The following is a 24,208-nucleotide window of genomic DNA, read 5'->3' as shown; positions in this document are numbered from 1 at the left end:
TCCTCTCTCAAGCATAGATGTTTAAAATCAACTACAGAAAAAACAAATTTCAACCCAAATTTAATTATTACAACACAACTTACACCACAGAAGTTTTCAGAGTACAAAATACAAAACAGTAAAATTAAACATTTATCAACAGTTCCATATGTCCCTTAACAGAATTTATTTTCTCATTTTCAAATGGCAAAACCAAACATCAGATGTCACGACCCATAAGAAATGGCAGAGAAAAGAACTTAAGCAGACATATATATATATTAAGTAAAACAACTAACAATGTTGGCTAACAGTATTTTTGACTGTAATGTAAATTTAGCAGAGGACAAGCAAGAGAACCTGTCAAAATAAAGGCTTGTGATTTTCCACTACATTTTAAGGCCAGGATAATAACAAAATTTGATTAGGCAAAGGTGCAAAAGAGTAGTGGGTGAGGGGGTGAGGGGTGTTGTAATGAGGTAATGAATATTTAGTTGGCATCAAGTGCTGTAATACATATTAGCTGTGTCCCTTATCCATGCTACTTAGTAAAATGAGGCAGTATGTAATGTCTTCACACCAGAAAAATGACAAAATCAAATAAGGAAGAAAAAATCATGACAATTTTTGGAAAGAAACATGTTGCTTTCTCTTTGTTAGAGCAGGTGTTGTATCATAGGTTAATATCCTGCATACTAACTACAGAAATGATTAGAACGTGGTAGGAAATTGGGACACAGCAGTTGCTTGAGTTAGTACATGCCATGTTATTACATTGTAGGTTTGGTTTGTAATAGCCCCTGACCAACTGAAACATGAACAGTGAAATGTGAAACATGGAGAGAGACTGATCATGTGATGACCACAGGTAGATCTTAAATACTGCCTTCACTACGTGACTTTAAATAAGTTTGTAAAATGCAACATTAGATGTACAACTTCTGTTTTCTTACACCTTCCCCTGTAGATATTAAGACATCATTGTGACCCCCCCCCCCAGTAAAAAAGTTGAATGTAATAAACTCAGCTCAGGATTGGAAAGCACACACATACATTATGATCATAGCAGCTAACGCACAACAGCAGACAGGAGGCTGATGATGGTGTGTTTTATAATCCTGCGGTCTATTCAGGAACAGTGCAAGCCAAATTTGTTCGACCTTCAGATTTAGGCAGCTTAACTGTATGAGAAAGGCGCAGTTAAGTAGTCATTAATTCCAGGAGGATGACTACCCAGGAATCATAGTCAGTTAATTGCGAGTGCCTGTTCATGAGGATTTAAAATGATAAATTTCTTACAATCAATAAAATACATTCTGGTTTCAGTGTTGTTTACGTACATTTTCAGTGCTCAGTATTCCAAAGGAACGCTGCTAATTTCTGTGTTAATTCTGTTTATTCTGAGGCCAGCCTCAATGAGTGTACACATTACCTTTAGGTTAAGCTCCTTCCAAAGTAAACCCATAATATCTTTGTCCCAGCACAGGTAAACGATACGGAGAAGAAACTGGTAGACAGTTATACCCACTAACATCTTTAACAACCACACGCTATTTTAGCTTCTTCCCATCCAAGCTCTCTCTTCCTGAACTGAGGTGATCTTCCCTGCTGTTGCTCCCCGATAACATTAACCATCACCACTAGAGTAAAGACACATGGCCTGTTAGTATTCAGACTTCTCAGCTGTTACCGGGTGGGTTCCAGCGATCCTGTGACCTGGAAGTTTATCCCGTCTCCTGGTAGAGGCGATGGGATGAGCGGGCAGAGCCAGCAGAGGTACCAGCGAACGCCCAGGGCATGACGCAGGTTTCCCAGGAGCCCCAAGCTGTAGGGTCGGCGGGACGAGTACCACTCCCTGGTGGTCTGTCCTCGAAACAGCAGGAAGAGGTGGAAGAAGAAGAAGGCAGACACCAGCAGGAAGCCCACCACGCACGTGTCAGCAATGAAGGCGAAGGCAAAGGCCCGTGCTGAGACCTGGCCTACAACACAGAGAGGGGACACAGTCAGTGACAACACACCAGACTCATCATGAACGACTCAGCCAATGCACAAGAGGCATTAAGACAGCATTCCTTTAAGATTAATGCTAATATAGAGCTTCTGGGAAAATAACCTTCAGTGTTCATTAAATTACATACAAGACAAAAATACCCCTGGTAATAACAAGTGACGTTTTTTGTGTTGAGTGTCAGCCGCACGTATTTATGAATTCAGCTACTGATTCCTGTGGAACAATGTGAGTGATTAATAGGATGTTATGACCGGAGCTTTCTCTCAAGTGAGTTCAGGCAGATTAAAATAAGACAGAGCCGACCAGAACAATGAAGTAGACAGCATGAGGCAGGGACATATTTCCTGTTATGTAGTATATCTGTGTATGTGATGGCATTTTTAAAGACAAAGTTTCAGAACAGTGTAACTTAGATAAAGTAAGTTAATCTTAGAGGTAAAAATGATAAATGCATTTGCTTAAATTGAATTCAGTTCAGGAGTTATATTTAGACTTCTATGCTACTGCAATAAGAATCATTTTCTTGCTGAAAAAGGGGCAATGCCCTCAGTACTTGTTACTTAATATCCCTCTGTAACATTAGTCATAATTATACATCACAAAGTGTAAATCACAATTGTAAACACCTGGAAAAACCACGTCTCTCACACACTAGTGCAGGAGGTACATTTTATATTATTTATTACTTGTGTGCTAATAAAATCAAAAATCAAATAATAAAAATGATGATAAGAATACTTTCAAACTACAACTGAAAAAAACTGATTACCAGAAAACTCTCTATTTTTATATGATAGTCAGACAAAGCAAGACATTTTAAGATGTTGGACATCAGCAGATTAATTGATAATAAGAAATAATCATTAGTTGCTGTCTGATATCACTTCACATAGGTTTAAAATGATAGCAGAAAAAAAAGATTTCACAGGTTTATGATCAGCTTTCTTTCCTCTAACATAAGTAGCGCATGTGGAGAAGCTTCCTCTACTTTAAAAACAAAGTATGCATGTTGTTTGTTACCACAGCTGTAAGGAAAAGGTGCAAAATGTGACAACTGAGATGTGAGACACCAGCTCCTTACCTGAAACAAGCATGATCCAGGGTATGAGCAGCAGCAGGACACTGTGCACCGTCACCCCCTCCTTCAGTATGACAATGAAGACCTCTGCGTTCATCAGTGTGGCGTACAGGAGTCCGGACCACATGAACAACAAGCAGCTCAGGAAGAAGCGGTAGTTACGGAAGCCCACGCACTGGCCAAAGAAGACGCAGTGGTGATCCCGCCGCAGCACACACACTTTGCAATCATAGCAGTGGGAGCAGCGAGGAGGAGTGTGTGTCTCGCATGTATAACAGTACCTGTGTGGAGAAAAAGAAAATACTGTTATTCATCTTCAGGGATGCACGAGAACATTTCACAGATGAAACTTGAATAAACTCTAACTGAGACTGTCCTCTTACCACTTTTCACTGACAAAGTGACAAAGTGACAAAGACGTTATAGTGTGTATATTTCCTCCTTTTCCATTTCATTTCAGCCACATGTGACTATTCTATTGAAACTGGTGGACGTTTGACTGTTGGGTTTTGCATGTTCTATCATCTAGTTTTTACTGTTAAAAACTAGACAACATGGGAGAAATGTACTTCAGTAACTATGACAGAAAGCCAAAATATATATACTGAAGTTATAGACTTTGTAGTCTAAAGTATGTGGACACATAAACTGGCCTTTAAGGAGAGTCTTTCCACAGTATTTTGGAACGTGGCTGCAGAGATTTGCTCACATTCAGCCATAAAAGTATTAGTGAGTTCTCACACTGATGTTGGGTGATAAGGCCTGGTTGGCAGTCAGTGTCAGGGCCCTGTGCAGGACAGTCAAGCACTTCCATACCAAACTGAGAAAATCATTTCTTCAAAGATGTTGCTTCAAGCACAGGGGTACTGACAGGAAATGGCATTACACTAACTGTTGCCACAAAGAGTGATGAGTGTTTTCTGCTTTTCCACAATCAATAGAGGCTTGGACTCTGGTTTTTGTGTTTGAGTGGTATGGAAATGAGAAGTATGTATGGAAATGGGCTGTATCTTTGCGACATTTTGCTACATTTAATTGAACTCCATTCATTTTCTTGTCCCTCACAGCTGCTCCTTCCTTACCTCCACCCCTGGCCCATGCCCTCTCCCCCCAGGAACACCCCCTTGATGCTGGGACTGGTTCTGAGGAAGAGCAGGGCGTTCCAGCAGATGTTTCCCAGCATGAAGTACTGGGCCAGCAGGTGAACCACCTTCCACCAGGCAGACCACTCCGTCTTCTTCTGTTCCGCCTCCAGCGGAGCCTCGACCAGGACCAGGTAGCTCACCTCCCCGGTGATAGAGAAGACCAGGAAGGTGTTGAGAACGACAGGGAGGTGGTGACACAGCCTCTCCACCCTGCAGAACATTTTACTGGCAAAACTCGTCATGTTTCCTGCCCGTCCTCCTCTCCGTGGTGTTTGAATCACAGCGGTGTGGTCGAAGGAGGGACTGATTTGACAGACGCACCGTCAAAATAACCGTCGGTTAGCTTAGTTAGCCAAATAATGGCGTCATTTGCTAACCGAATTTAAATCAACCATATGATATTAATAATACTTATAACATAACTGGGGACATATTAATGTTATGTAAGAGTTGAAATACGACGCTGTTACTCGTACAAAATCTTCGCTTTACCACGATCTCTCCCAATGGATGGAATCAGGCGTCTGCTAGCAAGTGTTACATAAAAATATACCCGTAGTGCTACATGAAACTGTGGTTCCGCTGGAAACATGCTATTAATTTTGTGCTTCCTAAACAAAGACCAAAGCGTAACATGGACAGTGGTGGAAAGTAGCTAAGCACATTTATTCAAATAACAATTTTAGATACTTGTACTTTACTTGAGTACTTACACTTTCTGTCCTTTTACACCTCTGCTCCACTAGATTTATTTGACAACTTTAGTGACCTCACAAATGAACATTTTTACATACAAAACATATGAAGAGTTTATAAAATACGATGCCTTGTTATAGATGAACTATCACCCACTGTGAAATTGCATTGATCACTCCTTGCTTTATAGAGGGTAAAAAGACAGAGCCTAAACCAAAGGTGATGAAAAAAACCTGAAAACAGCCCTGATGTCAGCATGACTATCATTTTACCATATCTCAATAAAATTAATGGAAATATGTTAACATGTGAGTTGTCTGTTTAAACTACTGTCATGTCTTATGTCGACGCAAATGCAAATGCATATGTGTGTGTGTATGTGGGACCAAATGTTGCTGTGCTTCTCTAATACGTGTTGCTGAAAAGTAGCTTGACAAAAATAGATACATGTTATTACAATAGGATGTATGTTTCATTATCAAAATAAAGCTTTCTTTTTGTATCACACTAAATAGAAGTTTAATCACCTAGAGGCCTTAATAAAGAAGTCATCTTAACAACCATTTAAGGTGCATACTTGTTTGTATTTTATATAAAACAGGTGGAGATTAGCTTTGAATGTGTTGCGATAAAATGAAAAATTCCACATGAATGGTTTTCAATCTTTTCAAGTTTACAGTATATGTAAGCAAGTATTTAAATGACTTTATTATCTATGGCATTAAAAAAAGCTCTCACTACTGTTTTACCACATTGCTGTGCCCATGTGTGGATAGGCAGCATGTCACTGGTCCCTCCCCCCTCAAAGCGAAGACCTTAATCCCTGATAATCTCTGCATCCACTGAAAGCCTGCAGTCATGGCTGCACCGAAGGAGAATTTACTGTCTCTTGGACATCTGACCGGCAATGAAAGAAACACTTTCACAAAACAGAGAGAACACAGTCTAAAAAAAAGGTAGGATTCTTGGATGCTGCCATGGAGTCAAAGAGTGCTAATCATGTTCGGATGTTCAACTAGCATTCAGCAAACACAGTAACTCTCATTCCAGACAAAAAGACCATAATACATTTTGAGTTCATCAGGGATTTGTACAGTGTGGTACTCAAGAGGGAGCTCATAATGTAGCCTTGGTGAAGTTTATTGATTTTTTTTATGGAAACTGGAAAGTTTAGTAAACTCTGGGTTGTGTGTGAAAGTGTGTGTGTATGTGGCAGGAGTCACTATAATGCTGTAATGTGATGTCCACTGTCCACAGGTCAGTACTGTTGCAAGCTGACTTTTCAACTGTTCAGAGTCACCAACATCTGTAAGTGCACAGACCAAAAGCTGGTGTAAATTAGTGTTAGTGTGAGTGTTTTTAATCTCTGACTCCATGTGTGTGTGTGTGTGTGTGTTTCCTGCAGCAGAGTGATGCACCTGCAGCAGCGCTGGCAGGAGCTGAAGGAGAGAGAGCAGACAGCCCAACAACACAACAGGCAGCTTCTGCAGCAGTTTGACAAAGCTCAAGACACGCTGAGAGAGATGCTGGCCCGCAATGCTGCTATGAAAACTATACGGGTGCACAGACACACAACAATACCACAAACAGACAGACACACACACACACACACACACACACACACACACACACACACATACATACACAGTGGACTAGAAGAATTTAGGAAGGAGCGCAGAGAAAGATGCCTGGTTATTCTGTTGGTTGTAACAGTAGTAACAGTCACATTTATGTTCTTTATTCCTGCCTTGGGGAAGCCCTTATGCACAACTTTCATCTTGACCTTTGACCCCTGCAGATGGAGTATGAGAAGTACCTGGCGGACAGCGCTCCCCGCTGGCACCAGCAATTCAAGGAGAAAACTCAGGCTGCTCAGAGGAAGGTCTGAACAGTTAACAGAACACAGCAGCTTTCTTGTATTTTTTAAAAGTCCAATCATTCAAATGTGAGAACATTTTGAGATGTTTATGAAACTGGATCAGTGTGAAAAAGATTGCTTCTTCAACAGAGGATGGAGGAGTATTTGAGGTTGTGTCTAAAGAATGCAGAAGAAGAAAAAATGACTAAGTCCTCTTCGGATCGACCTTTGCTTTCACAGGGTTTGTCTCTTTCTCACTCTTCCTCCTCCTGCAGCCAAGTTGTACTGTTTAGCGCTGGTGTCTTAACAATAGCATCCCACAGCAGGTCCTCTTTACCTTCATGCATGCTCCCATTTAGCACACGTCTCTATTTGCAGATCTCGCCAAAAAGTCGCAGGAAGTTTCTGCACCTCAACAGAACAACAACCAAAACAGCCACCAAGACTACAACCAAGATGTCTCCTCTCATCTCCCTTACATGCAGTCTTCCTGGCTCACCCACATTCAATCCCAGACATCTAGGCTTCCTATCAGAGTGCCCTGTCAACCCCAAAGTTCCTGTCAGGTCTCTCCATCTTACCTCCCACCACCCTCCGGCTTCCCATATCATCACCAATCCCAGCTCCACCACCTCACCTCCACGCCCGATCATCACCACCCATGGCCCAGGCAGGATCCACCCGGGTGGGCTCCCCCTCAGGCCGACAGCCCCTGGTCCTGGATCGCAGGAGCTGCTGGGATTCCCTCAGTCGGCTCTGAGACTCTGTGGGGTCGGCTCTACATGGAGGAGCCTCCTCATGAGAGGGCGGCCCGGGCTGAGACAAGCAGAGCACCAAGCTCAAAAAGAGAGAGAGATGGTGGAAGCAGGAGCAGGAATTTATCCCAGGAGCTGGACATTAAACCAGGTGGGCAAACATAACAGAAAACACACACTTACTCTATTTCACGTCAGCATGTGTACGTATGCAACGCATGCTATCTGTTATTTGTGTGGATGCAGTTCGTCTGTCCAGTGACCACGCAGAGAGCAGTGAGAGTGGCAGGGATTCCAGTCAGGCGAACAGAGAGAAGAGGAAGAAGAGGGAGAAGAGAGGGAAAACACAGCGTACGTCTTCAGACAGAGAAAGGTGCAGCTCTCAGGAGTAAGTAAATATATTCTCCATTGATTTTGCTTTGTATCACAGGACCTATCTTTTCTTCCATACATCTCCCTTTCAACCTTGTTCTCTTCTTGCCTGTCTACTTCACTGAGCATACATACCAGCAAAACAGCCCATTGTTACATTATCTGTTTTCCACACAATTTATCTACCTACATTATCAACAGCATGTCCGTGGTTTCCAAGCTTCTTTTGCTTTGTGCTATGACTAGTTTTAAGAAGCTTTAAGGGGAAAAAACTTACTGTTTTACATGAACAGCAAAGGTTAAATAAAAAGAAAAATTAAGCTACATTTTGTAGCAGTGATAGCACAATGAGCTTTTTTCCTTACTTCCTGTCTTGCTAACAGTCTTGCGACATTAGGTCCCATGATCCCCCAGGCTGAGATGTATCTTTATACACTGTACCCTCTGTAATTCTACTTTAAATGCAGGACATTTCTTGAAATTGAGTGTTATTTTTCCCTATAGTCTTGTACTGATATTTTTACTCGTGTAAATGATCTAAATATTTTTGCCATCCTCTTACCTTACTCTGTACTGACATACTTTTTTGTTCATTCCTCTTTAAAGGTTGTCTAAGACTTCCAGTGCAGTCGTCATTACTGGAGTGGCAGCGGCCCAAAGCTCAGAGAGCGACGCCTCATCAGAGAAACACATCACAAGTGGTGGTGAGAGGACAAGGAGAAGAAGTGGGGGACTTGGCGTTGGATCACCGAAGACGGAGGAGGCAGGAAACGAAAGGACCAGGAGTGAGGGAGATGACTCTGGGAGTCACAAAGAAGGGAGTCACTCCACTGGTAAGGAGTCAGGAAGTCAGACTGAGGAATCCAGGAGCAAAAATGCAGAGAATCCAAGTCCTGGTGAGAAATCAGACAGCTGCGGAGAGGAGGAATCAGAGAGTGTTAGTATAAAGATTGGAAATGGAGCTGCAGAGATAGAAGAGCAGGAAAATATCAGCAGTACTGAAGAAAGCAGTGCAGAAGAAAAGGATGAGGAAGAAGATGAGCATAAGAAAGATCTTGGAGAGGGAGACAATGACGATGGTGAGGAGAAAGAGAACAGCCAGAGAGATGAAGAGCTAGAGGAGAACAATGTGAAGGAAGAAGATGATGATGATGATGATGATGATGATGATGATGATGAGGTTTCTGCCAGCAAGACAACAACAGAGGAAGAAGAGGAGACGGGAGCGGAGGACGAGTTGGAGGATGGGGGAGATGATAAAGATGGGTTGAAGAATGAAGACGGGGAGAACAGAAAGCAGGGTTCAGCCTCCTCTCAGGACCAAGAGGTGGATGAGGAGGAGAGTGAAAGAGATGAGGATGAGGAGGGGTCTGATGAAGAGGAGGATGAAGAGGGTGAGGAGGAAGGGGAGCAGAAGAGAGATGAAGCAGGAGAACCAGAGGAGGAAAGAGATTCAGACGACAGCATCATCTCACCACAAGAGAGCAGGTAAGATAATGAAGGAGATCAACTTTGTTAATGACTGAACCTGAGTTAAATGCAATGTTGTTTTCAGACCCAGAAAGATTCACATTATTCCTGAGGAAGCAGCTGAAGACGAGGATGATGACGATGATGACGACAAGAAGGGGAATGAACCAGGATCCTCAGACGATGACTCGAATGAGTTCAGCGAGGAGGACGAAGTTGAGAATCTCCTCGCGCCTCAAGAGCCAACGAAAAAGAAAGAGTGAGTACAGTTTTTACTTCTCTGACGGCAAAAACACATCCACAAACATTCTTCTCACATCTTTTTCAAAATATATTTGCAGAGTGAAGGACCTGAAAGTTGACGACAACCCTAAAGGTACAGTGCCGGCCAGACATTACCATCACTAGATGAAACAGATATATAAAATAACTAACTAACTAAACTAAATAACTAAAAATAATTTCTTCTCCAGTGACTTGTGACAAGGTGGAGATTTTTCGAGTGGAGCCGGACAATTCAACAAAGACAGACCACCAAAGCGACTCTGATGAATTTGATCACTTTTATGACTAAATGTGTTGAACTGCCTAAACCTGAGAATTAAAGGACCTTGAATTTAGTTTAACATTAAAGCAACTGATGAAAAAGGAGGTGAAACAGCAATTTAAGATCACATTCATAGAGAATGTTGATTTATTTTGTTTGTTTTATGGCATTAAATTAGAAATGGATTTCTAGATGTTGCATACTTGCCTTTCAAACATAAAAAAAATATCTAAGTCCAGGAATAAATCCAGTACATTTAAGCTGCATTATTTACAGATTAAACATTTATTTATTTTGCTTTTAGACTACAACTTAAGCTTTCTTTCTCGTCCAATCAGAACCATAAAAAACAGATGTAAAGCTGACATGGGAAAGGACCAGACTTTGAACAAAAAGGCATTTTTAACTTTTGTTGGGCATGTAACCCAAACAACAGGCGAATAACAACATTTTCAAGTACAAGTAATAAGAAAGTACACGATAAAGTACAAAGGGTGACAATAATTTATTGTGAAGAGATTATTTCTGCTATATCTGAATGACCACAGTCCTGACACCACTAATCAGAATACAGTACAACATGTTTGTCGCAGAAAACTAGACCAATCTGTGAAATGGTTTCATCTGTATAGGAGCGGTTTCTTTCTTTTACATATTTTACAATCTGAAAGTGCAGCGTGGAAAGCTGCTGGCAAACTGGTCCCAGTTAAGTCAGGTCACTTCTGGTGACAGTGAGAATTTAAAGTCTTTATTTCTATTAGATTTTCACCACCTGAGCGGCCAGACAGGGGCTCGCTCTCTTCTTGTCCTCTGACGTAGCACTGCGCTGAATGAGCAGCCTGCCGTAGGTCCCACCCACCTGGCCTTTGGTCAGCCGTCCGGGATTGACACAAACGCAGCCGACCACATCCTGAGGACGGGTGAAGATGTGGTTTTAAATCCAAAACCAACAAAAACATTCAAAGGCTCTTCTGTGCTTTAGTGTTAAATAATGGAGGTCTGTACCTTTACAAAGTAGCGCAGCTCAGAGGGAATGATGAGGACGTCAGGAGTGAGCGGCATCTGACCGAAGCTCTGAAACTTCTCATAGTCCATGTTAACATCCTCCACAGGCGGGTACAGAGGGTAGTAACTTTATTGTTGACACAGACACACAGGAGACATTAACACTGGGAAATCCTTGAAAACAGAGACAAACATGTGATCTCTTTTAGGACCCCTACCTCCTCTGGGTCAGCATGTGTTTCAGTATGCGTGAAAATCTGTCCGATCCAGTGCCACTGTAACAAAGAAATGTTATTTTTAACTTCTGTGTAGTGACGGCATTCATGAACATTTTTTATCAACTTTAGCTTCTGTTATTAGGGTAAACCCCAAAGACGATGTGGCTGAGAGCAGGTCTGTTCATGTGAATAATTTTCCTCCATAATTCAGTTCTAGCTGAGCTCCAAAGATGGATGAGGGTGTGCGAAAACCACAAATTGTGATTTAAGCACGTAGTCTTCCTCACCAGCTGATCTCCTCTGCTCCCATGTGGAACAGGATATCAGTGGACGTCAACCCGAAGGTCACACCGTCGATCAGCAGCGTGCAGGGATCAGGGACCAGGGTGACACGCTGCAGAGTATGAACAGAAAAACACTGTGTGAGACTGACTGTAATGTGTGACCAGTGACTTAGACGTGTTCACTTAACACTCAGAGCTGAGACTCTAATCTGACACATCCTCGGACTTTTGATTTTCATACAGAATCTTAAAGTCAGGTCTTTGTGTGTCTGACCTGGACCTGGTCCTTGCTGAGGTTGGGCAGGGTGAAGGGAGGCTGTGGGTAGATGAAATGGTGGTGGATGTCTCTCTGGGACGGTACGAACACCAGACGACAGCCAACACTGGATAAAAGAAAACATGAGGATTCATTATGGTATTATGGTCTCTGGTTTTATTGCTGCTATTGTTGGTATTCTTTAAGGTTCAGAGTCAGAATCAGAGTCAGGGGACAGATGAGACATACCTTTTGGTGCCATCCACGATGCTTTCGATACATCTTGTGAAAATGGCCTCAAATGTCTCGGTCACCTGGGCTTTCTGTTGGACAAAAGGAAAGATAGTCACATGTATTCATGAAAAATAAACTTAAATGACAAATTAATCCCAACTAAAAGCTCAAAAGATTGATTAGGAGAGTGATGTATAGTTAGACAACAGGAATATATATTTCTGTTTTGATTTTCTGAGAAGAGGCTATTCTGGGTTAAAGAAACAGATCACGTCCATTTTAAACGTACCTCAATTTGTTCATGTTTGGAATCCACAAATGGGCCAAGCTGGAAAAAAGAAGGGAGAATTAGAAACCACAAATGCAACACAGAGTCAGGTGAGGACTGTGTGTCTGTGAAGTATTAGCATGCAATTTTTTAGAAGCAGCTGTGTGCATCTAGCCACACTTACAGACTGTCAGTTGAAGAAATATAGACTATGATGCAGTTACAATACCAGTAGGCAAACATCAGGACGATCCCTGACGATGACATTGATTAGGTCCAACAGAGGGTCAAAGGTCAGGCTGTCAGAAGGGGTGTACGGTCCACAGGCCACCAGTACATTCAATGGCTCTGGAATTGCAGGGGATGATGAATGTGTATTCATTGATGTGACAGAAACAAAGCAGCAAACTTGAACACAAACAGGCTGCACACTCATGCCTTCTCTTTCTGGTTAAGAGTTCTCTGCATGAACATGTTGTTTAGTCAGTGCTTCCTGTATGATGGTTCCTTACCATCATCTGTCTCCATTTTTATCTCAGAAGTGTAGAAAGGAAGAGGGACTCCCTAAAAAACAAAAACAAGACTTTTAAAACAAGACACGCAAACAGGCCTGTCTCTCTCTCTAGGCACATAGCGACTTGTAGCTGACCTCATAGAGTTTGGAAGCCACCAATTTTCTCCCTGTTGTGTTCATCCCCTCCATCACTACCACCTGCGAAAAGACAGACAATGAGGTGAGTCTGTGCTCCAAGATAAATGCTTCCTGCACGGTGGTTTCAAACACAGTTACTGATTCTTATGTGCTTTCTGTCAGAGTTCTCGGTCAGACGCTGGGTGAGTCTGCAGCCCAGGTCCTTGGCATGCTCTGTTAGTCTTGGTGGTCATATAACCTGCTGCACACGAACCTCAGTGCACAGGCAAAGGAGAGTCCACCGTTCACTCCCATTTGCAGCTTCATCTCTCAAAATAACAGGTGTCCCTTCTGCTCACCTGACCAGGAAACAGGGAGTACTCTCTGAGCTCTGATAGGTCAACAGGTACTTGCTGTCCACCTTGCTCGGGCCCCGCCTCCAACAGAACCGACTGTGCGTTCAGTTTGCCATTACTGTCGCAGCACACCTGTCCCAACACGGTTATACTGTCCTGCAGATGGAGAGGCATAAACACAAACAACATTTGCCTGAATCCAACTTCAAATCAATCAACAGCTCCTTCAGTTTTCACATTAGTAAACTTGTAGGTTTATTCGATGTCTAACAACATATAAAGAAAAGAAAGAGTAACACCTCTGTACCTGTGCAGGCAGAGAGACAGGAGAAAACTCCTCGATGCTGAAGTGAGACTTGAGGCCCTCTCCCAGCTCCTCTATCTTCTCTGTCAACACTGGGGAGCAGAGATGCAAAAATCTCTATTACAGGCTCTGGTCATTTGTACTGGACCTTTATTTTTGACTCAGACTGATGCCCACGACTAAGTCTGTACAGCTGTGTACCATTTCGAACATCTCGCAGCCTTTGGAACATGTATTTGTAGCTTGAGCGGAGGGAGTCTTCAGGTCCCTCCAGCAGCTCCAGCTGGACGCCCACACCTGGAGCCTTCCTGCCGACCCAGCGGGTGCCCTGCACGGCCCCGAATGTCACCACCACCTCCCCTTTTCCTCCTCGCTGGCTGTACTTCTGTGAGGGAGTTGCACTGCAGAAAGGCAGAGATGGGAAGGACAGCAGAGTGAGGTCAAGACAGAATAATTTCATCGTATTTCGTTTCTTAACGGCGGACCGACATCACAACCAGGAAGCACAGTGTCTTTGTGGGGATCTGGCTGTTTCCCAGCAGCTCAGTGATTGTTGTTCTGCCTTGCTGAATACCTGGGAGAGAAACTGGCAGGAGACAGCAGCAGGCCCGGGCTGGCCAGCAGAGCCGCACTCCTCTTTGAATGAGGGTGTTCAGGGGTGGTCAGCGCTCGTTTCTGAGAGCCCTGCACAGAGAGAAACAAACATGGTCAGAGCAGATCACACAAAGAGAGCTAGAGCTTTTGAAATTTCTGAATACAGACGAAGTAAACAGACAGTGAGCCACACCTACAGTGATTCATCTTAGCTTTAAAAGTGCAGATCTACACAGAACAGACAGAATAAAAGTGCTGTTGTCAAAATTTACCTTTGCAGGAGTGGAGTAGGCATCTAGCAGATTGTCCTCCTCTTCCTCAGCTTTGATTCTGAGCAAATGGTGTCAAGGTCTGTAACATGACAGTATTACCAAAACACTCATCACATACAACAGGTCAACTCAGAAGAAGATGCTGCTGGATAGTTTTCTGTCTGAGAGTTTTACTGTGAAGGATACAAGTCCTGCAGCGAGTGGATGTCTCTGGTTCTGTTGTGAGTTTCTTCTTTTCTGAAGCTTTGTTTGGATTTACTCTTCTTGTTTAACACCTGCAAAGACAGATATGCATAATGTAGACACAAAATGCTTTCCTGACCATGCAGACAAACAAACAAAAACATGGTTACTTTAAGTACTGTAAAGTATAAATTGTTACGAGTCTGTCACCTCATGTTCAAAATGCTCCAGGGCTTCCATAGTGAGTTTTAATCCATTTTTTGTGGTGCTGTAAGCCACCCACTCCAGCACCATGTCATCTGCCTGGATCCTGCTGCAAATACACTGCTCCACCACTGAGGGACAGAAGAGGGAGAGGTAAAACGAGCTGCAAACACACTGAGTCACTGCTAATAACAACACATAACAACACTGACAAAATAATACTGTAAATCAGAGAATGAGAATTACAGGTGAGTCAGTCTCCCTACTCTGATACAGGCACATCTACATTAAGAACAGACACTTGGAGGACACTGTGGGACAAGATGCTCATAACAATGGTTTGGAAATACACAACTGTGCAAAGGTTTTAACAACTTGAGATTCTTATTCATCACACAGGACCATCAGAAAAGTGTCTGATCACTCCCAAATTATTTCTTTAGCGTGACCACAAGCCTGAACATACAACCAGAGAGCTATGTTCAGAGACAAGAACAACAACAGATGGTCTGGTCGCCACAGAGCCCTGATCTCAACATCATGAGGACAGTTTGAGATTACATGAAGAGACTGAAGAACTGTGGCTGTGCTTGTAACAACTTACCTGAAAAAGTACCCTGAAAACTGTGCCCAAGAGGCGAACTAGTGCAGTGTTAAAGGCAAAGGGTGGTCACACCAAATACTGATTTGATTCAGGTTTTCGTGTACTGGATTTTGTATGAAGCATCCTCACTTTACTTTTAAAGCCTACACCTTTTGCACAGGTGCTGGATTTTCTAGACATTGTTACATTTTTACTTAATTTACTGAATGACTATCATATACAGCAAACACTAATTTACAACGTGCTATAAAATGTGAGAGCCGTGGTATAAAGGCAAATGTTCCTCTGAGACTAAACACAGAACAAAGAACTATAAATACGTTGCAGTTGGATGGTTGTTGAGGCACTGACGGGCTCCTCCATTCTTCTACACTTTGCAGATGAGATAAAAAATAATCAGATGTTAGCGACTTACTCTTGTCGAGGACTGAGTCATCCTGGCAGGGTATGTCGAACATTTCCAGCTCTGATTTTAGGCTCTCTGCGGTTACTAGTGCCATTGTATAACGCCGTAAGTATTCAGTAGACGGTGTTGTAAATATGGAGATGAAACGTCAGAGGGTCCGGTGCAAACGTTAGCTTTGCTCTCACTTCATAACAACACCGACGATCTGATTCTCTCAACAACGCGGCTTCTAAATATTCGCTGCAGTAATTAGCTACAAGTTAATTTGGAGGAAGATCTGAGAGCGCTGAATAAATCTAAACTACATTAGAGACACATTTCATTTTACCGCGAAAAAGTGCTGCCGGTGTTGGCGGCCGGAAGTTACGTCAAAACCTAAACAATAAGAAGCAGAAGTGCTACAAAAATAAAAGCCTCTGTAGCCATCTAGTGGTGACTGTAGGAACATGCATTTAGTTTTAACCCTCAGGGCTGTACAGATATTTTTCTCAGTTTAACTACAAACAATAGCATGAACTACATGAACTGTATAACGCAACCTTACAGTGTCTGTACATATGGCATAAAACATCAATAAAAGATTATTTCAGATTTTCAAAAAAATCAGTTCAGTAGATTAAACTTTTTTGGGAAACAATTAATTGTTGCAATTTTCAAGCAACAATGCCGCCCACCAAAAAAAAACTTGATGGTTCTAGCATTTAGAAAGTGAGAATTTGCTGCTTTTTCAGTCTTACATTTTAGTAAACTGAACATGTTTTGGAGTGTTGGACGATCCAAATGTCACCTGGTGCAGCAGGATGTTGTTACAGGTATTTATCACTAATTTTTTTGTTTTATAAACCAAACAATAAATAAAAACAATACAATAATTATAATCAATCAACTAATCAATAATGAAAATAATCATTAGTTGCAGCCTTAATACAGATCTCTTTGGAACATTTTCTATCTTGGAAATGTGTAAAAAAAACAATCCCATCTGTTGTAACACACAAACTATATGAACAACAACATATTTTTTAAATTAACAATCAAATAAACAGCTACCTCTACTGCCAAAAAGAAAATATACATTTTAGTGTTAACTGCTTCCACAGGCTTCAAATGGAACAAAACTCTTTCAAGACAAACACAGACAGTCTCAGATTTCTGCTCTGATGGGCCGATCATTCTCAGGATGTTCTTCCATCTGTGGAAGCAGTAATGTGGTGTTATATTATGGTACATTATGGTCTGACAGTCATGAGGTGCTGCTATAGAAACTGGTTGGTGTCAGTGAACAAACATCCCACTCACCTGAGCAGAGTAGCACCTGCTCCTAGGGGTAAATTTCCATGATGTCACCCTCCTCAGAGATTCACAGAGGGAGGCCAACAGTTCATGAGTGTCACGCACCTGACAAACACATACATTATGTATGCATCAGACATTTGTCACATGTTCAACATGTTCAACATGTTCAACTGCACGTGCACCTTTGTATGTAACAGGTGTATTTATAGTGTTGTTGCTAACATCTTTGTGTGGTGTCTTTTTCAAATCATGTGATGTTGGAGTGAGTAACCTTTATTTTAGAATTACCTATAAATATCTACAGATACACATTTAAGATGATTCTTTTCACACCTTCATGCTGGTCAGACACGCATTTCTGAAGTCCACGTTGCTGCTGCAGCTCACAACACTGATGGACGAACTGAGAATCACCTCGACTGCTGAACACAGCTTCTCTTGGTTCTTCAGTGTCACACACAAACAAATGATTAATTTAATCATTTATTTGATCTATAAAATGTCGAAATAACACTGGTAATGACAAGTGACCATCACAATCTCCCAGAACCTAAGGTAATGTCCTGATATTGCTTGTTTTGATTGCTCATCAGTCCAAAGATATTCAATTTATAATGAATAACAAAAGAAAAGAGTCTGAGATCTGTGAGGGTGGCACCAGAAAATGACATTTTTTCTTGATACATGACTTAGTCCAAAAATTTGTTAACAAAACTTTTGATTGATTTTCAGTTAGTCAAATAATTGTTCTGCACACCATTATATAAAATATTACAGCAGTTAGTGTGTGTATGTGTGTCACTGATTTGCCTTTTTCCTGTGGTTTTGTGCTGTCAGTGTGTTCCTGAGCTCAGTCTGCAGGGCTGCTGTGACTGCCTGTCTGTTGTTGCTCAGAATATCCTCCAGGTGGTGCTCTATCATCGCCTCTGTAGCTGTAAGGATATCACACCGCAGTTAACACTGTAGCTGAAATAGTAACATATTCTTGTTTTCAGCTGTAGTAGGAAAAATGAGGAGTGCTATCTGCAACCCAGTGTTTTTGTGATTCGACACGAAGCAGTTGTCTCTCACCCATAACATCAGACAGATGGGAGGAGAAGGGGTCACTGTGCTGCAGGAAGAGGAGAAGCAGGAGTCTCTGCTGTATTGTGGGAAGACTTGATTCTTCCTCCCAGTTTTCTTGCTCTACTTCATACACTGTGGCACCGCTGAGCACAAGATCTGCAGAGAACGTTAAAAACACTGTTTGCAAAATAGATAATGACAAAAAGAGAAGTGATGATATTCTCTTTAAACAGTAAAAACACTGCATGTCCACACTCGTTGAAGGCACACTAGTACAATAACAACACATAATATTGTACACAACATTGTGGTAATGGAAAACATGCCTCTGGGCTGAACCAGTAATTGTTATAACATTTGGTTTTACATTGCTAGTTTCATGGCAGAGTAAAAACCAAACCTCATTTATAGAAATGTTTGTGAGGGAGTATCTTCTCTTTAACAACCAGAGACTAGGGCAGACGCTGGGACCTTTTTTTTTTTTTTTACTTGATATTGTGAATGAATAAGCCACTAGTAATTCATGTAGACCTGTGGTTTTTCTTGTGGTTCTTAATTTACTGTGAAATCTACAAGGGGAAAGAGCAAGTTATGCAATGGCAGTTTCTGAGAAATCTGCCAGTTTTTTGTTTTATCACGATGTGACAGCACATAACTGTACTGTATCCTATTTGATGTGCTAGATGGTGATTATTTAGTGATGATTAACCTTAACTGAAAGAATAAAGAAGAAGTATATCTTTCCAGTAAATTGGATTTACCAGCTCTCTCAAACATTAGTAGTAGTCCAACTCCCAGATTCAGCCTATTCTTTAACTTACTGTTACTCCACGACTAAATGAATGCTTAAACTAAACCTGTGATAAGGTCTGATTTTAATTCACATATGCTGACTGTTGTCTGGACACAGATTAGAGAGACTCACAACACAGTTTTCAGCGGCAAAATACATTTTGGGAAAAAACCTAATGTGGCCTGGATTACATTTTTAGCCATGCTGGTCTGTCAGTTGGCTGATGCATGGCTCTGGGCCTCTTCAACAACTATTGCAAAGACTGCTGTGAAATTTTGGACATTCATCTTCTCCAGAGGATGAATCATTGCATGTCCATGTTCATACCCCTGCCCCAGCTTCTCCTCTAGTTGTTCTTCAGTGCAATTAGCAAATGCTGGCATGCTAACAGGCCAAACTGAGATGGTGAATGTGGTAACGATTATACCTGCTAAAAATCACAATGTTAGCATTGTTACTATGATGATGAATTCAATGTTTTTCAACATATGGGGCAAAAATTCATTATGATCAAATATTATTCTAATTAAAGCGTGATTATGGAATAATTTTAGTTTTGGCAGCTAAACCCGCCTTTGTTAAGGTCAGTGGAAGATCATGGTTCAAGTTAAATAAGACAAATTCAATTTCTAATATCGAACAGAATGGGAACCAGAGCCTCCGGTGTTAAAGCCAAACACATGGAAAACCTTTCTCCACCCCACATTTTCAACTTTCAACAACTTTCTGCTGTGAGAATTTCCTGTCATGTGAATGAATGCAACACTAATCCATGCATCAGAACAAAATGTTTGCAATTAACATAATCCACTGCAGATTATTTGCATATGAGTGTAATTCACAGAAGACAGCTTTGTAATATGCAGTAACAATCATTTTCACTGCTGGACCCCAGACTAGCCACGTTGTCACAGACAGGAAAGCTTGTAGTCTATTCTCTTCAAGCGCTGTCACTTTAAGGTTTTTGTTATTGTGTTCTGTGTATGTTCTTTTTTTTGTACATCCATTGTCTTTTTTTCATTGCTCTGATTCATATTATGTGCTTTTAGTGATTCATTAAAGTTTTTTATAAGCAGCTCAGGGCCAGTATGCACATTTTCTAAGAAACAAACACATGTGGTTGAAATTACTCTTCTTCTAATCAGACCTCACAGTAAAGTAGTAACTAATCCAAATTTCAAGTGTTAAGTTACTTTTTTATGGCAGGATTAACTGTTCCAGACGCTGGACCTAATGCAGGTTCAATTTATACTCTGTCCATGAAAAGTTGCCCTCACAGCCCTTCTGGCAAAACACCTGAAACGTATCCTGAGTACCAGTATGTGTTGTTCTCATCAGTGGTTGTTGTTTACCTTTAACGACAGAGCAGTGAAGGCCACGCAGGCCCAGTTGTTGACAGTCCAGATGAACAGGAAGGTTCTGGATGAAGGTGGAGGGGCCTGTAACAGGAACATTACTAGGGCTGTAAACCAACACCTAGAGGCATGTGAAGTCAAGGAAGACTAATCCAAATCAGATGCCTGAACCACCTCCACTGATTCAACACAAAGGAGCGGTGGTTCTACCCTAGTTCCCGCCACATTTCTGAGCTCCTCACCCTCCTCACTTTCTGCTGGTGATACCAGCCAACCTGTGAAGGAAACTCATTTTAATTGTTGGCATCATGACTTCAGTGTTTTGACAAAAACCCAGACTAGCCAGGGCTGGAACGAGGACTGGCCGGTAAACAAAGAGCGTCTCTTGGCTCAGCTCCCTCTTCACCACAACAAGCCAGAACAATATCCACAATAGTGCCAGATTACAGCATCAATCTGCTGCCAGTGTACTCTTCCCCTCGTCAACAACATTCTAACATTAATTGGAGTCGGGGGTAGGGTGGGGAGCAGTGACTGCTGTGCAGAGATTTTTTAAAAAGCTGTGTTCTCTCTCTAACTCTTTTTTTCATTGGTTACACAACTATCTGTGGCGCTTCCCATGTGAACAACCAAGTACAATGATATGAATGTCTGAATCCCTGTTTAAAAATGTGCACCGTTATTCAAATATTTTGACAACACTACATCTCCCCTCTCTCTATAACAACTGGCTTTTCACTGTGCCTTTGTGTTTGGATGCTATGAACTATAAACACATCTGATTTCCGACGTGGTTGGACAACATGTCTCACAAGCTAGAAAAGATCCCAAGATTCTTGAACTGCCTCACTTGGGGCAGTGATTCACTCCCAATCCGAAGGGAATGATCTGCTGTTTTCCATGGCCCTGGACTGGTTCTGGCCCTCATCCCTGCTTTCACACTCAGCTGCAGAAAGTCCCAATGCGCACTGGGGGTCACAGTTTTATGAAAGCAAGCTGAGCCATGTCATCCACAAAAAAGCAGAGATGCAAACCAGAAGTCACTATACTGGACACTCTATAACTTCAACTACAGATTCTGTTCCAGACAATCACAGCCAGGAATATGATAAAATCAGCGAAAGATATTTGTATGTGAGTGAGCTGGGTTGCCAGATTGGGGAACTGAAGCACACAGGGGCTGAGAAGTGTCACAGGTTGGATGCTGAGCTCCCCGTACAGGCCCTGATCCATGGCTTGTGGTGGGATACTGAGTGGCAACCTGCCTCCAAGTACAGGGTGTCCTCCCTGACACCAGCATCCTTTCTGCACACACTCTGGAGGCCTTTGAACACAAGGAGAGAGAGTCAGTTTTCTAAAGCATGCATACAGCACACTGAACTATTGTTAAAAACAGCGTTACTAACTGTGTAATACAGGTGACATCCAGAATCAGTGATGGGTCGGCTGCCTGTGAAACTTTAGTTTTGATTTTCACTCTACAAGAATGTGAACACAGTGTTAGTGATTAATGAAAACAGAAGCTGACATTCTTATTGGTTCCCATTTGAATTTATGACAATCCCCCTGTGTGGGATTAACTGGAGTAGTAAGCTTTTATCTTTGTTATTACTCATAAACCCCAAAATGTTACAATACACTATTAAAATATGAGCAACTACAACAGAGTCTTTGTGTAAGTCTTTGTTGAGACTAATTCTCATGTTAATGTTTTAAAATTACAAACTAGCTAAATACTGTGTAATTCACAGTGACTTCATAGATCACCGAATACAGCATATGTCACATTTTATATAAATTTAATATAAAGACAGTTTTGAATTAACCTGCTCTATTGTGAGATCATTTAACAGAAGGCAGGCTGTCTACACTGACCCAAAAAGAAAGTTTTGGCTGCATTGTTGCAGTCATACCTGAATTCTCGTTGCAGGGTCTGCTGGTTGAACTTGAATTTGAGGTGAATTTTAATCTGTGAAAAAAAAAAGGTTTTTGCAAACTGCCTTATGTGACTGTGGATAGGGAAACAGATCCTTTCATACCCCTGCATTAGCCAAACTGAATGTGCGTAGGAATGCCTCTATATGGGCTTGCCACTCTGGACTGAATAGGCTTGCATCTTTCATCTGTGCAGTGCAAAGACATAAGCAGATAGAACATGTCACTCACAGCCTCACTGCGATCATCTATCATTAATCACATTTGAAAGAAAATACACAAAAAGTTCTACCCTCAGATTTAATGTTAACAAGTTTGGGTCAGTTTGAGTCTTATGTAGCTCCATTTATTGACAGGACAATAATGGTAGGATGTTAGTGTAGGATCATTGTTGTTTGTACCTGGAAGGACAGGAGCAATCTGAGGGAACCATACAGATCAGTGAAGGTACACAGCTCCTCTGGGTCAGGATCAGGACAAGGCCACACACAAGGAAACATGCTCTCCTTCAGATCTGTGAGGACTGATGCAGACAAAAGAGGTCGTATAGTATACAGAAGCTGAAGATGTGTGAATATGTTGTGTACATACCAGGCTTGAGTGCTTTCATTTTAATTCCAGGTGCACCAAGGACCAGCAGCTGCAACTGCACAACAAATGGGACTGCTGTTACAACACACTGCAGTTTATTCCTGTAAATCAGACATGTTTGTTTGACCTGGTTCTAACAGCTGCTGGTGGCAGTCATTTTCCTTTTAATTATCTCCACAATGTGGGGGGCGGAGTTAATCTCAGATTTCAAGTTTACATCTAACTTCAACTTAAATTACTACAAATAAATGCTCAATGTGACCAGTTAATATGTAGTTTTGTACTCTAAGGCAACAACAAGCACAATAGTACTTTCATTCAAAAATAAAAGGGCAACTCAAAGCATATACTTGCCAAAATGAGTCACCTTTTGCCAAATGAGCATTACCCAAGCTGCTGTAACTCTGTTAGCAAAGACTTACTAATGGAAAAAATACATCTGCTCCTGGATAAAAACCTAAAATAAAGGGTTAAATAAAGGCTTTATCTGTTTATTTCTTCATTGCAATTAAATAGTCACAGGTAAAATACTTAGCAAACACAGCACTGACACTGAGCTGATGATCTGATTTTAAAGAAGGGCTCACAGTTGAGCCTGTTGCTGTACACCCTATTAGGCACTGGTATTGCTGGGGACAGGTTTCTGTCTCGGTACCAGTATATAATTGAGCTATAATAGACTTCAACATTACACAGGCTTTCTGCCAGTAATAAATATTTACATACTGGTAGAAGTTGCTGTAATGTACCAGTGTTTGGACAGAGGTACTTCCCTTTTTCTTGCTTTTTTTATTATTATTATTTTTTACATATATTTAAAACAGTGGTAATCAAATGCATAACAATTTCCATATCAGAATAACCTTCCTTTGTTCATGTTCGTGCACATTTAATAGATGTTTCTACCAGCATGAGAGACCTCACTGGAGGCTACTGTTACTCCCCTGGTGATTCATGGAGCTGCTAACATGACGAGAAGACTCACCAGTGCAGTTTAAACTATGACCAGAAGCTCCTGTCTCAGTCCACAGAAGCACCAGAAGTCCTCCTGCAGTCTTTAAACCATGCTGTCGTCTTTGCTTTCCCATGAGCATGACCAGTCTCAACACCTGTTAACGAAACACAAACACCTAGCTTAGCCAGCTAACGCTAGCTAGTTAGCTTAAAAGCCATTTCTGTTTTCTAAACAATGACAAACTGCGGTTAAACGACAATTTTATCACGCGTTTCTACATTAAATAGTCCTAATTTAAACCATTACCTGCTGTATTTCTCTGAGCATTTTATGTCCTGACACAACAATCCTCAATGAGCTTTTTAAGGTTGTGTTGTTTCCCACTTGGTATCTTCACTCTACATCCTGTATCACAACTAGTAATGATTCTGCATCTGAAAAGTCTGCAAATATCTTACAAGTAAGGACAGTGGTGGAGTCAATATTCA

General features: G+C 41.6%; 4 protein-coding genes across 4 annotated transcripts; 1 reads left to right on the top strand and 3 right to left on the bottom strand.

Annotated features, from left to right (window-relative positions):
- Positions 1–43: 43 nt before the first annotated feature.
- Positions 44–4,972, bottom strand: zdhhc24 (zinc finger DHHC-type containing 24). Its single transcript, XM_018699374.2, has 3 exons — positions 4,151–4,972; positions 3,072–3,349; positions 44–1,958 (listed from the first exon to the last, which is right to left on the bottom strand). Exons 1-3 carry the CDS (start codon positions 4,453–4,455, stop codon positions 1,666–1,668), a joined length of 876 nt encoding a protein of 291 aa, XP_018554890.1. The 5' UTR covers positions 4,456–4,972; the 3' UTR covers positions 44–1,665.
- A 1,349-nt stretch (positions 4,973–6,321) lies between these two features.
- LOC108899088 (protein starmaker) lies at positions 6,322–10,180 on the top strand. Its single transcript, XM_051072606.1, has 9 exons — positions 6,322–6,468; positions 6,708–6,791; positions 7,146–7,328; positions 7,391–7,673; positions 7,769–7,895; positions 8,501–9,382; positions 9,450–9,623; positions 9,706–9,740; positions 9,838–10,180. The coding sequence occupies exons 1-9, from the start codon at positions 6,322–6,324 to the stop codon at positions 9,936–9,938; spliced, it is 2,016 nt and encodes a 671-aa protein (XP_050928563.1). The 3' UTR covers positions 9,939–10,180.
- Positions 10,181–10,397: 217 nt separating this feature from the next.
- On the bottom strand, positions 10,398–16,095 carry pola2 (polymerase (DNA directed), alpha 2). Its single transcript, XM_018699372.2, has 18 exons — positions 15,740–16,095; positions 14,727–14,851; positions 14,520–14,608; positions 14,334–14,391; positions 14,042–14,151; positions 13,669–13,868; positions 13,471–13,559; positions 13,167–13,319; positions 12,826–12,888; positions 12,689–12,740; positions 12,406–12,524; positions 12,198–12,236; positions 11,924–11,997; positions 11,693–11,801; positions 11,422–11,528; positions 11,135–11,191; positions 10,917–11,043; positions 10,398–10,821 (listed from the first exon to the last, which is right to left on the bottom strand). The coding sequence occupies exons 1-18, from the start codon at positions 15,822–15,824 to the stop codon at positions 10,669–10,671; spliced, it is 1,809 nt and encodes a 602-aa protein (XP_018554888.1). The 5' UTR covers positions 15,825–16,095; the 3' UTR covers positions 10,398–10,668.
- A 71-nt stretch (positions 16,096–16,166) lies between these two features.
- zgc:195212 (DUF4554 domain-containing protein) lies at positions 16,167–24,147 on the bottom strand. Its single transcript, XM_051072589.1, is given in 15 exon segments — positions 16,167–16,922; positions 17,030–17,128; positions 17,360–17,470; positions 17,837–17,958; positions 18,098–18,247; positions 20,237–20,360; positions 21,359–21,563; positions 21,646–21,717; positions 22,153–22,208; positions 22,279–22,362; positions 22,576–22,697; positions 22,766–22,793; positions 22,795–22,820; positions 23,751–23,874; positions 24,027–24,147. Coding segments are annotated over 15 exon segments (1,392 nt in total). The 5' UTR covers positions 24,048–24,147; the 3' UTR covers positions 16,167–16,874.
- Between the last annotated feature and the right edge of the window lie 61 nt (positions 24,148–24,208).

This window comes from Lates calcarifer, linkage group LG8 (genome assembly GCF_001640805.2).
Source record: "Lates calcarifer isolate ASB-BC8 linkage group LG8, TLL_Latcal_v3, whole genome shotgun sequence".
NCBI lineage: Eukaryota > Metazoa > Chordata > Actinopteri > Centropomidae > Lates > Lates calcarifer.
The sequence above is the reverse complement of the archived record's forward strand: the minus strand, read 5'-3'. Positions and strand labels throughout refer to the sequence as shown.

Excerpts from the sequence above, each read along its gene's own strand:
- zdhhc24 (XM_018699374.2), bottom strand. The coding sequence starts at position 4,455 with ATGACGAGTTTTGCCAGTAAAATGTTCTGCAGGGTGGAGAGGCTGTGT. Across the intron at positions 3,350-4,150 it reads GGCATGGGCCAGGGGTGGAG|GTACTGTTATACATGCGAGA; the intron begins GTAAGGAAGGAG and ends TTCTCCACACAG. Across the intron at positions 1,959-3,071 it reads CTGGATCATGCTTGTTTCAG|GCCAGGTCTCAGCACGGGCC; the intron begins GTAAGGAGCTGG and ends TCTGTGTTGTAG.
- LOC108899088 (XM_051072606.1), top strand. The coding sequence starts at position 6,322 with ATGCACCTGCAGCAGCGCTGGCAGGAGCTGAAGGAGAGAGAGCAGACA. Across the intron at positions 7,329-7,390 it reads CTGTCAACCCCAAAGTTCCT|CTCCACCACCTCACCTCCAC; the intron begins GTCAGGTCTCTC and ends CACCAATCCCAG. Across the intron at positions 7,674-7,768 it reads GGAGCTGGACATTAAACCAG|TTCGTCTGTCCAGTGACCAC; the intron begins GTGGGCAAACAT and ends GTGTGGATGCAG.
- pola2 (XM_018699372.2), bottom strand. The coding sequence starts at position 15,824 with ATGGCACTAGTAACCGCAGAGAGCCTAAAATCAGAGCTGGAAATGTTC. Across the intron at positions 13,869-14,041 it reads CCTGCCAGTTTCTCTCCCAG|TGCAACTCCCTCACAGAAGT; the intron begins GTATTCAGCAAG and ends GCCTTTCTGCAG. Across the intron at positions 11,998-12,197 it reads CCAAACATGAACAAATTGAG|AAAGCCCAGGTGACCGAGAC; the intron begins GTACGTTTAAAA and ends TTTGTCCAACAG.